The 17,035-nt window shown below is 41.3% G+C and overlaps 1 protein-coding gene across 2 annotated transcripts in view; it reads left to right on the forward strand.

Annotated features, from left to right (window-relative positions):
- CARMIL1 (capping protein regulator and myosin 1 linker 1) overlaps window positions 1-17,035 on the forward strand; it is a 1,033,060-nt gene that overhangs the window by 509,297 nt on the left and 506,728 nt on the right. For both annotated transcript variants that reach the window (XM_078687906.1, XM_078687907.1), the window contains exons 9-11: window positions 1,399-1,474; window positions 6,638-6,726; window positions 13,501-13,595. In XM_078687906.1, coding sequence (XP_078544032.1) covers window positions 1,399-1,474; window positions 6,638-6,726; window positions 13,501-13,595 — 260 coding nt within the window. The remainder of the gene's footprint in view (window positions 1-1,398; window positions 1,475-6,637; window positions 6,727-13,500; window positions 13,596-17,035) is intronic.

Below are 17,035 nucleotides of genomic sequence, written 5' to 3' on the forward strand. Positions count from 1 at the left end.
TCAGTTGTCCGTTATCGTTAATATGACAAAAGAAAGAGCTGCAGACACACCTATCCTGTTGTTTCCCCAAAAATGTGTTCATGATTCCATAATATGTTAAACTGTGTGCAGTCTCTTCAGACACCTGCTGCCAAGATGCCACCCTAAGTAAAGGTTAAATCAATGAAATGAGATTCAGAGGTGTGCCACGTTTGTATCATTATAAAAAGTCCAAAATATATTCAAAAAGGTAATACTAATAAATGTAAATATTCTCTTTATTTTATTGTTCTTTAAAATGCTTCATACATACACAGCGAGGACAGCCAACGTGGTTCGGCCATATACAGATTGACTTCTTCAGGGCACAATAGTAGTAGAGGATTCAATTAAATAATAATTTCCCCGATCATTGACACAATTTCCATATCTGGTTCAATTGTAGTTACAGATATAGGTCATCCTGGAGTATTCAATCTACTATGTCACCACAATATAATCTTCCATTCAATTCATTAGTCCTTGTTCATTAGTAGCCTTATCCTGAATTAACCTTGTGGAATATGTGGGCTAATCAGCCCATTACAAAGCACTACAATTAGTGCTCAACAATGATACCGATCCTTCAATTCTCGGCCCACAACTCTGAAAAAAACGAATGTACACAATGGTAAAAAAAACAAAAGCCCACAATACTGAAAAACAACTAAAGGCTCTCACAGCAGGATGACCTATATCTGTAACTACAATTGAACCACATATGGAAATTGTGTTGATGTTCTGGGAACGTCCGGGAATGGATTATTTAATGGAATCCCCTACTACGATTGTGCCCTGAAGAAGTCCATTGTATTTGAACGAAACTCATTGGCTGTACGCCTGTGTATATGTGAAGCATTTTAAATAAAAAGAAAATAAAGAGATGATTTACGCATATTATAAATAATTTTTGAATATGTTTTTCACTTTTTATAACAATACAAACGTGGTGCACCTTTGAATATCATTTCATTGTCCTTTATTGTTGGTTTGTGTTTTTATGTAACTGAAAAATCCATATGAAATATATACTACATCAAAAAATAAATAGAATAAATTATGAAAATCCATTTGAAAAAAAATCTAATTTTTTAAATGAGACATGTTTCATAAGTGATACCCCTTTCTTTAGTTCAACATAAGTACGTTATGATAACAACTGGTATATATGTTATGTCAGTATATTATATGACAATGTAGAGGCTAGTTTGTAAGCTTTCATGGGAAATTACACTTCTAACTACTTCCAAAGTATGTTTTTTTTGTGACCTACCTTGTGCTTTAACCATATTCCACCATGAACCTAATGACTGTCTGCATGATACTATGTAGCAAAAGACAAGGCAATTGTGATTATACTTTGCTTTTTCTTTTTTCCAGAGATTTAATACCTATAGTTGCTGCTTTGGAATATAACCAGTGGTTCACAAAGCTGTCTTCCAAGGATCTTAAATTGGTAAGTTATTAAAGCCAAATGTTATTAATAATTCATCGCTACCACCATGCATTATAAGAAAAGCGTATCATTATGGATCAGTTTACCTTGACGTTATAGAAATATAGTAAAATTAGAGGAGTTACTTGAAAATCTTTTTTTAAGTTATATTTTAATCTTTGATTGTATTTGAATATAGATCGTTATATTTTGGTATAAGGAGATGAGGAAAGCAGCTGTAAATAATAGGATGAAAAACTATGCAGGTGTTTATGCTTCACCCTTCTGACTCGTTCTCTTTAGAAAATGTGGGCTCTTTATGCTTCCTCTTATTGGACCTTTCAGAACTTTTCTCACGGTGGGGTGAACTATCCCAACTTCCTTCAATAAACCTTTCCTTATTGGAAACTGCTTTTATTATTTTCTGGCCACCCTGATGCCCAATATATTTGAAGGAGTTATGGCCCAGTTTGTGGGAGGGAAGTAACAGAATATGTGCCAAATTACAGGCAGATTAGTTAATTCAAAATGGAGTGTAAAAAACGCGAATTTGGAGCTGTGCCAGTTCACTGAAATTCAGTTACCTTATGTGTATTTGCTATACCACCACTTCAGCCTAAGTGTTGGTAATACCACTGAATATGATCTTGAATCCACCATATCACATGCAGGAAATCTGCTTCAGTGTTGCCATATCTCTATTCTAACATGTAAACATGTTTGAATTGGCAAAACAAACCTCTTTAAATTGGGGAGAAAAATCTCGGTAAAGATGGTGTACAATCTCATTAGATGTATATTTGCAGTGCCTCCACACATTTGGTGGAAATTTACACCATCAACATTGCTGGAAGCTCTGCAAACAGATGTGTAATTCACTATAAATCCACTAGCAAACGCATCCATTTTGTCAGGAATCCTTACAGTGTGTATAATGCTGCTGTACCTCACTGTAGGATGTGTATAAATATGGCAGGGTTTCCTTTGCTAGCATTGCAAACCAGCAAAATGCTTTCCGAGTTGTCTTCAGCGAATGCTTGAAAGGGCTTATTGTGCGTGAACACGTATGTGGCGTTCTCATTAACCACTTTGGTGCCGAACACGGCGAATCATTACAAAATTACTAAGGATTTCTGAGAGTCTCATGACTTTTGGAAGCTCTTCAGTCTTCAATGTTTTTGTTCCAGGGTTTCATAAATAGCATCAGACATTTACACTCTCTTGTGAAGTGATTATTTACTCATTATATGGCCATTGTCAATTGATAAGTACTGCCCTCAAAAATCCTATTCTTAGGTGAAATGCATTTGCTGCGTTTGTTTTTCTGTTTGAAGAAGGAAAGAATAAAAGAATAAAAATTAAAGCAACAAACAACTCGTCTTGTTTCTCTCCTCATATCTCAGCAAAGGATTTGGCTGTTATTGTTTTGAATTTTGGTTGCCTCTCATTTTTGTGTTATATTAAGTCAGTAACCATGTAGTGTACGTCTGACTTAATGGTTAAGTGTAAGGAAAGAATGGAAATACTCCTCTGACAACCACATCTGTCTTCTACTGGTTTACACATTAGTATTTCCCACAATTGTGAAAATGGTCATGTGGATAACCTTTAAACTCCTGGCACTGGATCATTTATGTACTCGTAATCCAATCCCGATGACATTTGCTAGGAGCATTGTAGAGTACTTCCTCCAGCCATGCTAGCAGTCAAATGACTTTTGCCAAATGCCTATAAGGTTTATCAGGCTTTGTACAGGTATCCTCTGCTCTGACCATGAGCAGTCCTTGAATTTGTCCCAGATTATAAGATCTGCTCCTCCAAGGTTACAATCCTTTTTGTGTACTTATAGACTTTTCTTAGCAAAAGCAGCACTTCTTTCTCTTCTGGACAAGCACAGTCACCACATACAAAAGAGCATCGGCGCGTATTGATGGGATCGAGGTCTAACCAAGTTCAGTACACAGGCTCCATTTGGCAATACGAGTCTCCCATTTGTCTAAGTGTAGAATATGTCCAAGAAATGTTAAAAGATGCTTGTAGTACGGAGATGATTTACCTCGCAGGTGCCTCCCATTGACTGTTCAGAAAATTACAATCTGTGCTCGCTGGTTCTCATTGGCCCCTCCTGCTCTTGGCTGTTTTAGTTTTTGGACTTCCTCCCCACATTGTGCATCATGGCTTTAAGTATCTTGCACACAATACAGTACCTGTACAAGGAGGGGGCAGGCTTTCTCACTCTTGTTGATAACGTTAAGTTTGATAGCTTTATTTATAATTATTTTTTTAATTATTTGTTTGCTTTGTGCTTTTTTAATATATATATCGTACAAATGAATAAATTTCGAATGAATCAACGATGCTGCGTGATTTGCTGTCCATGAAGAAGGGATTGTGGTATCCTGAAACGCGTCGGCAAAAGCAAAGAGTGAAAGGTGAAAGCAAAGGGCAGGCTGCATAATACTAACCTTCGGGCGAAGCAATGTCAAGTGACTTCCTGTGCGCAGGGCACTTCCACTATTCTTCTAAATGGGACCCACACTTACTAAAGGAAAAGCTCACAAGACTATCCATCACTGCATCTGATTCAAGAAATTACTGGAGAACACTTGTTGTTTACTGGAAATAGTCTATGGACATCTCTTCTGGGGTCGTGTTCAGTTCGGTTGGAAGATCCTATGCCATATATGTTCCCCAAAACTGCCTTACTTCAGTGTAGTCTCAATCAATACATTGGGGCTGTTCAGTATGTTCCCTTTTTTGTTGAGAATGGATGGATACAAGAGAGCAAAAGTAACCAATTCATTCCTTTATATTTCTTCTGGTGATTCGATTCCTGGTCTCATCTTTGAACCACTGAAGCTTCCAACACCATTCTTGGTGGTCGAGTGCAAGCTCAGTGTCTACTGAGATTGTATCATGAGCTTTCCTCCTTCAGGTTTGTTCCTGACCTTGGTCGTTGGTTTTTCTTTGTAGGTATGTTAAATCAGGTTGGTGATCTCAGCCCAGCCCCGTGTTCTCTGCATCACATAATAATATCCCACTAATTTGACATATTTGGTGAAAAGGAATTATCTTGTGCCTCATTTGAGAGTGTAAAATGTAATAAGGCTTGTAGATTCGTCACCAATCTCTCCCTAATAAGTGGATATCTCCATTTCCCAACATTCAACGAGAATGCTTTAGGGTACCAGTAACAATTATCCTAATGTAGAAAAATGATGTGTTTTAGTTCTGCTGACTGAAATGCAATAGTTTCTACAACCCACTATAGGACTCTAAAGTGGACATACAAACCACATTTACAAATGTTGGAAACCTTACTAGCGTGTGTTAGGCAAGCTTTAAAATCATCATAGTTTTTTGTGCAGAAGAGCACTGCAGTAAATTCCATTGGTTCATAGTTCATGTGATCAGTTTTATGGCTCTGTGTGTGATATAATGACTGATCTTATTGTCCTATGCAATCATAAAGCGCCTCTTCATTTTAGCAGAACAAACAAGGAACTATAGGTACAAGTGGACTTATCACAAACGAAGAACAAGCATTTTGAAACTTTACAACCTAAAAAACTAAACTGTTAGTAGCTCTTATGTAGTCATCCATTACTGCTTCTTCTGATCATGACAATGAAGACCCGTCTGAGCATTTTGGAATGGTAAAGGCTGGGTTCTGATGTCTTGTTCCTGCATTTTAAGTTGGGTGGACAAACCCCTTTAACCAGCAATTCAGCATCTGCTCCTGGGAAGGCCAAATTGGCAACCTTCACTACCCTTGGTATGGCAGCATAGTGGCTCGAGACCACACTGCCATAATGCTACAGTATCCCCAACCTCCCAAAGACATCAGCAGCATATACATAGGTTCTTCCCATTAGTTGAGCACCAGAGGACTGGGGCAATGCAAGTAAGCATTCAACAGACTGCTGTAATATTTGTAGAATTAATTGGAATGTGCTGTGGCTTTAGGTCTACAAATGGTGTAGATTAACCCCGAAACAGGGTCATGTACACTGTATTGGTTGACTGGACTTTCTTTAATGCAGCCACAGTGTTTCCCTGGGCTATTCCATAGGAGCAGACCTATTGCTTCATTATAACATTCATGTCTATACAAGTGCTAAATTTTTCATGTGATACTTTGGCTGTTAATGCACTTTTTTCTGGTATATTTCTTTCAGTAGTCACTTGATTAGTATCCAAGTCAATGTTTATGATTAATATGTGGCGGTGTGCTGAGTGGATTCGCAGAACTGAATTAAAATCTGAGAATATGGTCGATCATACCCCGTTGGGTACACTCCAACCAGGGACTTTGCCACTGCACCATACTTGTTACATATTGACAAAGTTTGGCTATCAGATCCCATTTCTAAAATAATTGTTTTCAGAATCCAACAAAATCTTATACAGTGTTGTTATTTGGATATAAACTAAACAACAGAAGTAAAGAAGCTATGAGTCTTGTCACCTACGAGGATGATTGTAAATTACTCCTGCCCTGATGATGTGACAAATTTTACAAGGGGTGTAGCGAAACGTGTTAGCAGGGAGGCTGTTGGGATTAAAGTATTTGTAATGAAAATACATTTGTAACACCTAAAGAAGCATATTGAAAGATTACATCTGCATCTTTTGGGCCCCATGTATCTTTGCCAGATTACTTATGCAGTGCTCGGGGCATGGTCATTTGCAACTTTAGATGACTCACTCCTTCTTTTGCCAGTGTAATTCGAGGTTTCTCTTTGCTTAGAGGGCTTGTCAATGTATCTGCTTTTGTTAAAACAATTTATTAGTCCGGTGAATAGTGGCTAAGTCCTGGGTCACCGAAATTGTCTTTCCTTAGCCTATCTCTAGAGATAGGCTGCAAGTGGAGATTCGAAAACACAACTGCATCAAATTTCAATCCACTTTTCTTGGACAGCAACCAAAACATTCTGTTAGAAGCAAAATGTTACTCAAATGAAATACAACAGTGATTAACATGAATAGTCAATCTGACATCAAGTGTTGTGTAGGTGGAACTGAAGCAGCTTTTTTCTCGTCTGGAATTTTGGCTCTAACATGTGAATGAGCAAATGTAAGAGTTTCACTGTTAGCAAATATGAAATGCTATTAGATATTATTTCTTGCAAAGCGCTAGTTATAAGTTTGAATTCTTCTGTAATGATTTTTTTTTCTTTGCAGTCAGCTGATGTCTGTGATCAGATTCTCAGGGTGGTGAATAGGTCCAGTCGATTGGAAGAACTGGTCTTAGAAAATGCAGGTCTTCGAACGTAAGGACTTTTCAAATATACCATGCTTTTTTTTTTTTTAAACAAACATGTTGTCGAACGTGCTTTTCCTCATGCAGTAATAACATGGGCACAGTAAACTAAAATAAGGCCTCGATTTCTCCCTGAATTAAAGAATAGGAACTTCATTTCTCCCTAGGGTACTCTCGAATGAGCTGCATAGCACAGCTCAGCCATCAACCTCTGCCAAAAACAACCTTATGTCTCTTTTCATTGCGGATTACTTTTTATCTTTTCTGGGGTGCTGTCAGGAAAGACCTAAAGTTTAAAGTTTGTCTCCTTGGAGCATCAAAAATGCATTTTGAGTCTTTATCATCTGACTATTTTAACCTTTTGATTGCTTCTTTATTCCTAAAATATTACAAAAGCAAAGGATGAAATGCTTGAATTAATTTCAGCCACTTAATCGTTATTTTGTACATCATGCCACCTCAGATTGGACCCAGCCATATGCAAACAAGTCTTGACATTGCTGCAGTGGGTACAGTCCAACCCGAACTGCCAGGCCAGGTCCTCCCTGAGCTGGAATACAACCAACCTAGTTAGGGCTCATCCGCCAGATATAGCTTGATTCAAGTGACACAGTGTGCACTGGACCCACGTCTGGGCATACCCGTCCAACTTAGGGCGGCACACTAAAGTATACAAAAAAAGATGACTGAAATACTTGAATTAATCTCAGCCACTGATAATTACCCAAGACCACATCCCATACTGATTTGCATATAACTGGGTCCAAACTGAGGTGACATTTTTTTTCCTCATTCGCCTCAAACCTCAGCTAACAAAAGATCAGAAGATTGCCACTGTTGCTCAAATAAGAGAAGTAGGCTATGAGGTGATCGTTTCCGCCCTTCGTCCCACGCCTACCAGTAGCAAAACCAATTTCCCTCCAGTTGCTGACCTCCCGATGTTAAGGATAGGGTGGTTGTACTCGCTTCAGTATTTGAGACCAAAGACTGAGGCCGGAGGCCAGGCAGGCTGAACCTAACAGCTTACAGCTCTCTCCAGCACAGTCTGAGAGTTCAACTGAGGCTTAATCATAGGACAAAAAAAAAAACTCAGACTGAAGTCCAATTTAGCAAGCTGTTCCAAATGAGACTCTTCTTAGAGTTCTTCAGTCAGGCCAAATCTATTTTTGAGGTTTTGTATAAAGAAGGTAACCAGTCCGCTTGTGTTGGGGGTGTTGTCTCGACCCATCTCTTACATATTTCCTGTCTGGCCAACAGAATAGCAAAAATAGAAAACCTCTATCAGGGTCAGTGAAGTCACTAGATACAAACACCAAAAATAATAAGTTTAAGGTAAATTTGTATTGTGCGACCCAAAATAGATGATAAACAATCTCCAACTTCTCTCCAGAATTTCAGGAGAGATGGACAAGCCCAAAACATATGCACATCCGGGACACTTTTCAAGTTACATTTTTTGCACCTTGCAGGTGGGCCTTTAGAGATTTTGGAGAGCCTTGCCGGGGAGAAATAAGCTCTGTGTGTCCTAAAATAGTGGTTCCTCCTCAGCCAAGCTAGCTCCACGACTGAGAAGAGAATATTATAAGAGGTCTTCCACAGTTCCTCCCAGTCTGTCTCCGGGATGGCTGACTCCCATAAGTCCTCAACTAGCTTGAACTCGCCGTCAATAGCCTTTTCAATTGCCCATTAGGAAAAAGAAATCTCTTTCTTTCCTACAAGCTTGTTAACCAAATGTTCTTACAGGGGATTCCCCTGAGCTAACCTTCATGTGGAAACCCCATAGCTTAAAACATTTTACCTCTCCCTGAAGAGTCTGGAGATTTTAGCAGCATTCTGGAGTGAGTTAGCTGGAAGGCCCAAGCATAATAGTGGATATCAGGGAGTGCCAGACCACCTTTCTCCCTTCTACGTCTTAGCTTCCTCCATGATATTCTAGCGACTTTAGAGGTCCAAACAGAAGAATGAATGGATTGCTGGAATTTATCCAATAATGCGTTCTCGAAATTCAAAGGAATGGTGTTAAATAAAAACGTTACCTTTGGCAAAATTAACTGAGGTGACATTTTGTGCAAAATAAAAATGGACTGGGATAGGTCCCCGAGTAATTGCCAGTGGCTGAGATTAATCCAAGCATTCCATCCAATCCATATATGTGACAACTTGAAAAGGAGCCTTTAATAACATAGAGGTAACTGCTAATGGATGACACTAAGTGTGGCAAAAGTGGAGACATCTTGATGGCTAAATACTACACTTCATTATTTGCAAAGTGAGCAAATGATAAAAATTCCATAAAACTTTTTCATGATAACACCAGTGACAGCCAAGATACTCTGAGTTCTGAAGCGTGACAAATGTTGGGCCGAACCAGTAGATTTCTCTTGGCCTCCAGGCCAGGAATGTGTAGCTACCAGTCATGCAGATGGGAAAACAGACAGGTGCCCCATGACTGTGTCAGAGGAAAAACACATAGTGGAATGGACAGTCAATCCTGCCAGAAACTCAGCAGGTTATTGGTGATTTCCCTCAGCCCTCTCATCCATGTTAGCCAACAAAAGTAACATATAAATTGTGTACCATGGGCTTTTATTGCACACCATCCTAGTACAGCATATATGTATGAAAATTGTAGCATGAATCTTAATCATATTGGCAATAGGGTACATAAAGTATACAGAATCCGAAAAAGCTTTATATATGATTATAGATATTTCCTACAAATCTCTGCTCATAAATACCAGTAGCTAATATTCCGCTACTATGAGAAGTGTGTTAGAGAAGCCGCATACCTGCCCTAAGGCCAGTATGGATTAGGCTTGCATAGCCTATGGATTGTGATGTGAAGTATCGGGGGATGATGCCAGATGTTGAGATAATGCTCCCTGGATGAATAAATCCTCTCTTCCCTTTAATTGTCACAGAAATTAAAAGAAAGCACAAGAAGTTGTTATATTCATGAAGTGTTGGAACAGTAGTACGACCTCCTGACAGTCGAGCAACTAGCAGGGGGGGGGGGGTGCCCCAGGATAGGTGGTCATCCCTTTTCCTGTTTGATATACGTGGATGATATCACAATCATGGTGGAGAAGTGTGGCTCAATGGTTAGAGCATGAATAAGGGTGGTAATCACTCCATATTATTCAAAAGTTCATCCAATACGAACATCCTCTTGTGTTTATTGCGTGCGGAACTAGGTAGTGCCTTGCCCTAATGCACTGAATTAAATACATTGTAGTGGGGAGCGCAGAATCTACGCTCCACTCCCAGAAGCACTGCGTTTCCTGCATACAAGATCCAACCAACTGTTCTCCATTTCGCTTTATTCAATAATCTTCTAGTTTAATCCAAAGTTCTTCAAAGTATTCTTTTTCTCATTTGCATATCCACATTCGTAACAAAATGCATTTTAGGAAACTTCTCCTATTCCCGTGTGTCTATCCGGACTTCTTCGAAAATAAGATCCAAATGCAACCAGTAGTTCAGAGCAGCATTTCTTTATTACACATCCAATGCATTTCGGGCTGTGTCACCAGCCCTTCGTCAGGGGTCACTGCAAATTAACCAATTCAGGAAAACCCATCAGTATCAGTATATAACGTTTTGAACATTATACACTTAGTTTAACATTTCAGCTTGGTATTGTTCACCTTTATATACAAAATATAATTATAAAATCTGTTAGCGTGCCTAATCCCCACACAAACCTGAACCAAACACATATTTCAACCCACACTTCCTTGATTTAAAAGTGCCAAAATCTCTGCACACAATAAGCTTTCCGACAACCTATATCACCCTTCTATTGAGTCACATTTCTAATCCTTCGTTTAATTGCTTTTAGCTTACCCTCTTTCAACCAATGGTTTCCATATATTTTTATGGTCTGCCATTACTTCACCTAACTGTCCTTCGAGGCCATGGTATTTCATGGATGTTTGCACTGTTCAATTTGTGTTCCTATAAGGTTTTAGTGATGGTGCATCAAGTAATCATTTTGTTAGACTTCAAACGCAACTTCATATGTCACTTTTAATTGACAGCCATATGTGTTCTTTAATGTATTTACTTTCCAGACAGTGACATTTTAATTACTAGTTTATAATTCTTTTGCCTAGGAAGTGATTCATGTTTGTATGCCTTTGCTTTTGCTGTTCACTAATGCCCCTTGTTCGTTCATTGTTTTTCCTTTGCTATCCAAATAATATTTTGTTGCCATTTTAGCTTATTTTCAGATCACAAAATAAACGTTTTTGCACGCAGAGACTTTATTAATGATGCAACAGAATTACTGGCCTGTTGTGAAAAGCATTCTCAATGTATACTGTTGCTGTGTATGCTTTTAAAGTTCTCTACTTCTCCCGGGTACATGTGGTGGGTGTCTGGCTTTGGGAATTCCTGTTTAAGAAGGTGAACACACAGAAACTTTGGAGCATGTGGGTATGCACAAACCTTTGGCAGGCATATTCCAGCCTCAATAGGGCCATAGCTTTTCTTGCTTCCGGGTCAGGGCTGACTCCCTGTCCAAGGGTAAGCAATGGGAAGTAATACCCTCAAATGCATAGAGTGTATTAAAAAGATTTTCTTCGTGGAAGAAAAATAAAAAAAATTCTGTGGAGAAATGAAAATGACTTCTTCTGATTACTTACATTCTTAGTTGTACACAGTTTACGTATATGCTTGTGTAAATATCTATACTTGAGACCACTCTTTTTAAAACGGTGACTCAAGGCTTCCTGTTGTACTCAAGGAATTCATTTAGAATTCCCAAAAAAGTGTAGAAATGTACTCTTAACTCGCATAACCTAACGGGTGATAAATCCTGACTTTTTAGTGAATCCTGCCCTGTGTGGCCTTCCAGATCCTTGTCACTACAGAGGGTCTCCAGAACATATGGTGGACTCATTATTTGAGATCCTAGCGATACGCTTACAGTCAACCTTCGCGAAGCTTTACATGAACATATACCCATGTCTTCACGTTATTGATTGAATATTGCTAAACCTACTCTCATTTTCAGGTGAAAAACTTCACTTTGTTGTCTTTACTTGGATTCATTAGGATAAGATCTGCCTCATTCAGAAAGGTATATTCTAATTTGCCATCTGCCAAGTCTTAAGTCTGCAGTTATTTGAACTCTCCTTGCTCTTACCTTTCACCTAAAAAGAGACCTTGACCTTGAAAAGAGATCTTGACCTATGAATGACAGGAGGCGTCATCAGTGGCCTGATATGTCAGGAAAGCATTATTAATCTGACCTGGACCTTGTGTGCATTTTCCATTCATATATTAGCTCACTTATGGCCTGATTCATCATTCTCCCGTTTTGCGAGCCCCTAATAGCGATTCATAACGAATCGCTATTAAGGATTTGCAAAACGGGATTCATGTAGAAATTGCATTAAGAAATGCGATTCCTACACATTCCTTATTTGCGATTAGCAAATTGCTAATCGCAAATAAGGAATAACTCCCCATTCATTCCTATGGGCCAAAAGGCCCATAGGAATGAATGGGGAGTATTCCTTATTTGCGATTAGCAATTTGCTAATCGCAAATAAGATAGCGATTTAAAGGGTGCCAGGGGTGTCCAAAGGACACCCTGTAGCACCCCTTAAATGCAAATTGAAACAGGTGTTGCGCACACACATGTCCAAAGGACATGTGTGTGTGCAACATGCAACTTAGAAAAATGCTTTTAAAAGCATTTTTCTTAGTTTTCGCTATTTACCACGAGGTTTGACCTCGCGGTAAATAGCGGGCCGAAATTGCGAATTCGCAATTTTTAAATGGATGATGAATTGCATTTAAGGAATCTCAAATAGAGATTCCTTAAATGTAATTCCTCGCAAAATGGCGAAATCGCTATTACCGATTTTTGCATTTGGGATGATGAATCCCAAATGCAAAAATTGCGCTCGCAAAGGGCCAGATTCTCAGAATCTGGCCCTTTGCGAGCCGATTTCGGCTTGATGAATCAGGCTGTTAGGCCCTTATTTGAGTGTGTCGGATTTAGGTGTGGTGATATGTGGTCCCAAAGTCTACAATTATGAATGGGATCTCTGCACCTGAATCAATCCATTGAACGTTTTAGACCCTGATCTTGGGTATAACCATACATACCCAGAAATACCGAAATCTTCATATTTTACCTGTTTTTGGGGTACTGTTGCACTGATATTTAGCACCTGCCCTAGCCGGTGGTGTATATCTGTAGGTGGACCTGTGCAGGTCGCTGGTGGGGGGGGGGGGTGATATGCGGGTGCCAGAATGTGTAGGTTAATGGAGTGAATGAACTACATGTCCTATGGGGGAAAATGTTGTCTCCTACATGGCACACTTGGGGGCAGACGTGGACTAGGCTGAGCCTATGCCCTGTAGCCCCGGCCCTTTTTTATCCCCATTTTTCAGGTACATGCAAACACACAATAAAACTGGTAACTGGTTACTGGTTCCTGTGTTTCCAAGCCCAGTATTTACATATCAGGAAACACAAGCACATTTTTAGGTACCGTGGGAGTATCTGAAGCTACCGCTCCAGACAACTCTTGAAGAGTACCATATTGACATTTTCAGATAAAATCACTAAACATCATCTTTTTTAAGATTTACGTTCTGTATTGCAAGTGTGGTTATCTTTCACTTCAGGAAAATTAGTCATTCCATGTGCCAAATTAAAAACACAGTTTTTGTTAATTGAAAAATCTTTTCCCAACGAAGCAGTCAGGTTTACTGTATAATTGCAGAAAGGGGTATGTTAAACCTCGTTTTTTTCACTCTCTTTCAGAGATTTTGCACAAAAATTGGCCAGCGCCTTGGGCCATAATCCCAACTCAGGACTCCATACAATTAACCTTGCCAGTAACCCACTTGAGGACAGAGGTAACGTGGATATTTATTTTCACTTGTATTCAGCTAATAAGAGGATTAGTGCCGTTTCACTGGGTTCCACCTCAGCTCTACTGCATCCTATTCAATGTAATTGCATTGTAAATACAGGCTTAGAGGGCTACTGGGTATTGCTTTCCGCTCTTCGGATGGTGATTGCTTTGCATTGTGCCTGAGACTTTTGGCATCATTTATTTTGCACATTTCTTTTAAAATGTGCACTGAATTACAATGGGCGTTGAGCTAGTAGAATCTGAAATAAAGAATTGATGGCTTTTAATATCAGAGAGAACTTAACAGCTCAGTTTGAATGCATTATAACAAAAATGCTTTATCAGGCTTTGCTTTTTACTTGAATAGCATCTTCTGTTTTGCAGGAATTAGGAGATGTTTACCAAATATAATGGAAACACAAATGTACTTTATTCTTGTATTGCCAAGTGTCTTCTATTTAAGGGTAATCACACTCTGAACCACGTCTAAATACTGGAGAACCTCATGACACTTTCGAAATAATTAATGCGATGGAGGTGGTTGCAACCATTTTTTTTTGTCATATATGTTTTTATTGCAGGTAACAAAAGTTGACACATTATTGGCACCTTATATTTAGGGAAAGCCATGAGGACGTCAATAGTATCAGCTCTATACACGGCCATTCAGCCCACAACCCGGGGGTCGGGCAGCGTGTGCCATTAGTCCACAGGTAACATCTCTCCGTTCCAGTAAAGTGCAGCAGGTGAAAAGAATAAAACTCTTCTGCTTTTCTAAACAACCCAACCAAACACCCCCTCCCCTTTCCCCAAACAGTTCTATCCCCCCAGAGGAGTAAATTGTCAGTCTCAGTGGTACATCATTCTAGTGCTCACGGAAGCCGATAGCGCTCCCTCTCCTCTTTCCCCCTCCCTCCACCCCCCTCGTCATCGGCAGAGTATCGTATGGTCAATCAGTTCGTGATAAGAGACTTAGGTCTCCTTCGGGGGCCTAACCCACCAGTAATCCGTTATTGGGGTCCAGGTCGCTCTCCGTCTGTACTATCAGAGTCAGTATGTGTGTCGTGGTCGCGCAGGGCCTGCACCAACGTCTCCCATGCCTGCGCCGCCTCTAGAGCTTTCTCATCCCGTCGCCGCCTCGCCTGTTGGTATCTCAACGTGCTTTCACTTCCCGCCCATTTGAGAAGTTCATTACGCCATTTACCACCTGCAAGACCAACTCGCGCCTTCCAGTGTCTGGTGATTTCCCGTTTGGCTAGAAGCAACCCTAAATCTATAAACTTATTAGTGATCTTATGTTTAGGGGTATGCGGAAACAAGTGTAGGATCCCTACAGCTGCGTCTATCTGTAACGATCTACCAGTCACTTCAGCCAGTGTTTCTCCCACAAACAACCAGTAGGAAATCAGCATAGAACAGGACCATAGCATGTGCAAAAGGTCCGCTCCGTCCGTTCTTCATCTAAGGCAGGCCGCCGTCTCCAGGTCGAAGTATTTCTGTAGCTTCTCCGGTGTCAAATAGGCGCGATGTAAAATGTAGAAGTGGACCAGTTGGAACCGGGCATTACGTGTGCCCTTCCAGGCCTGCCGTAACAGCTGGGCCCACGTGGTCTCCGGGATTTCCTTCCCTATGTCCATTTCCCATCGGGTCTTAAGAACCGTCAAGGGGGTCAGTCTGTCCTCCACCATTCTGGAATATAAGCATGAGACTGCTTTAACCGTTCCCGCAGACATCATGACGTACTGGCACGCCGCCGACACCTGCGGTTCCCCCTGGCCCATCTTCCAATGTGCCTGGAGTGCCCTTGTGACCGCCGCATGGAGCAAAAATCGCCTCTAGGGACATCATATCGGTCTAGAAGCGCCTGGAAGGGCAACAACGTCCCGTCTTCGTAGAGGTCACCTACGGTCTGTACACCCATCTCCTCCCATTCTCCTAGTCGTGACCAGTCGCCACCGTGGGGTAGTGCAGTGAGCATTCCCAGCGGGATCTCCGGGGCATAAGGTCTCGGTCTTCCCATTTTACGATGTGTCCTGTTCCAACACGAGCGTATGGTGCGTTCCTCCTGAGTGAGGTCCCTCAAATCAAGCTTCTGTTGGAGTGCGATATATGATAAGACATGTCTGGGTATACCAGTGCCCCTTCACTCTTCCGGACCCCGAAACTCACACGCCACCTCCTGGGTATAGGTCTGTAGCTGAGCGGCCAAATAGTACGTCTCAAAGTCGGGCGCCGCTAACCCCCCCTCCGCCTTAGGTCTCTGCAAGGTCTTGAGCGCCACTCTACGGCGGCCCGAGCCCCACAAGAACGCCACTATCATGGACTCCAGGCCCTGAAAGCTAGATCTAGGGATCCAGATCGGCAGCGTCCTGAAGTAGTATAGCAGGCGGGGGAGTGCCACCATCTGCAGTAGCGCAATTCGTCCTGCCACTGACAGGGGCAGGGTGGACCAAAAGGTCATGCTAACCTTAAGCGCTCGGATGCCTCTGGATATGTTACTCTCGAGTGTGTCAGCAGGGCAATGGTAAACGTGCACCCCCAGGTACTTAAAGCAAACCGGCTCCCAACGGATCTCTCTATGAATGTCCGGTTTGGGACTATCGTTGTGGATCGGGAACAGGCAGGTCTTAGCCCAGTTTACCCGGAGACCCGACACCGCACCAAAAGCCGTGAGCACTGAATCAGCGCCAGCCAGGGCCGCCCCAGAATCTTCCAGGAAAAGCAACAGGTCATCAGCGTATAGGGATATGTGCTGGTGGCCCGTCGGAGACTGTAACCCCCTGTAGTGGAGGTGGTTGCAACCATGTACGTTGTGTTGGAGATGATGACTTGTGGGTGGCGGGTAAAGAAAATTCACTGGGAGGAAATGAGAGATGAACTTTGCTGCTGCCGCCATGGACGCCCCATTTACCAGGGGTACTGAAGGGAGCACTATGCACTGGTGAAGGAAGCAATAGAAGAGATGGCAGGAAGCGCTATTACTACCTGGGACAATAATGGCTTTGGTTATTGAATAGGAAGAAATGGCCGTCCTGGGTGTGTAGGTGATGCTGTAGGATGATATGTCAATAGCGTGTAATTTGCAGTGACCTTTGTAGGTAGTGAATAGTGAAAGAATAGGGTGTAGATGTAATAGTAGCTGCCTTCATATGTGTATGGTAGTATGGGGTGCAGGTAGTGGTTTAGAGCGGCGATGTATGTGGTTCATAGAATTTGGTGGCGTTTTACTTGATTGTGCAGTGAGCTTATGGTGGGAATAGCTGGCAGTGTACGTTGATGTGTGTGTGATGACAGAAGTGGTGTAGTGTGCTGCTGGTGGTGTGGGGTGAAGATGGTTAATTATGTAGGTAGTGGTGGAAAATGTAAGGTTGAGGAGTGATATGGTTGTATGTGGTCCACACGGCTAAGGACGTGACCGGTGGTGTAGGTTTTGATGTATGT

This window comes from Lissotriton helveticus, chromosome 4_1 (genome assembly GCF_964261635.1).
Source record: "Lissotriton helveticus chromosome 4_1, aLisHel1.1, whole genome shotgun sequence".
Lineage (NCBI taxonomy): Eukaryota > Metazoa > Chordata > Amphibia > Caudata > Salamandridae > Lissotriton > Lissotriton helveticus.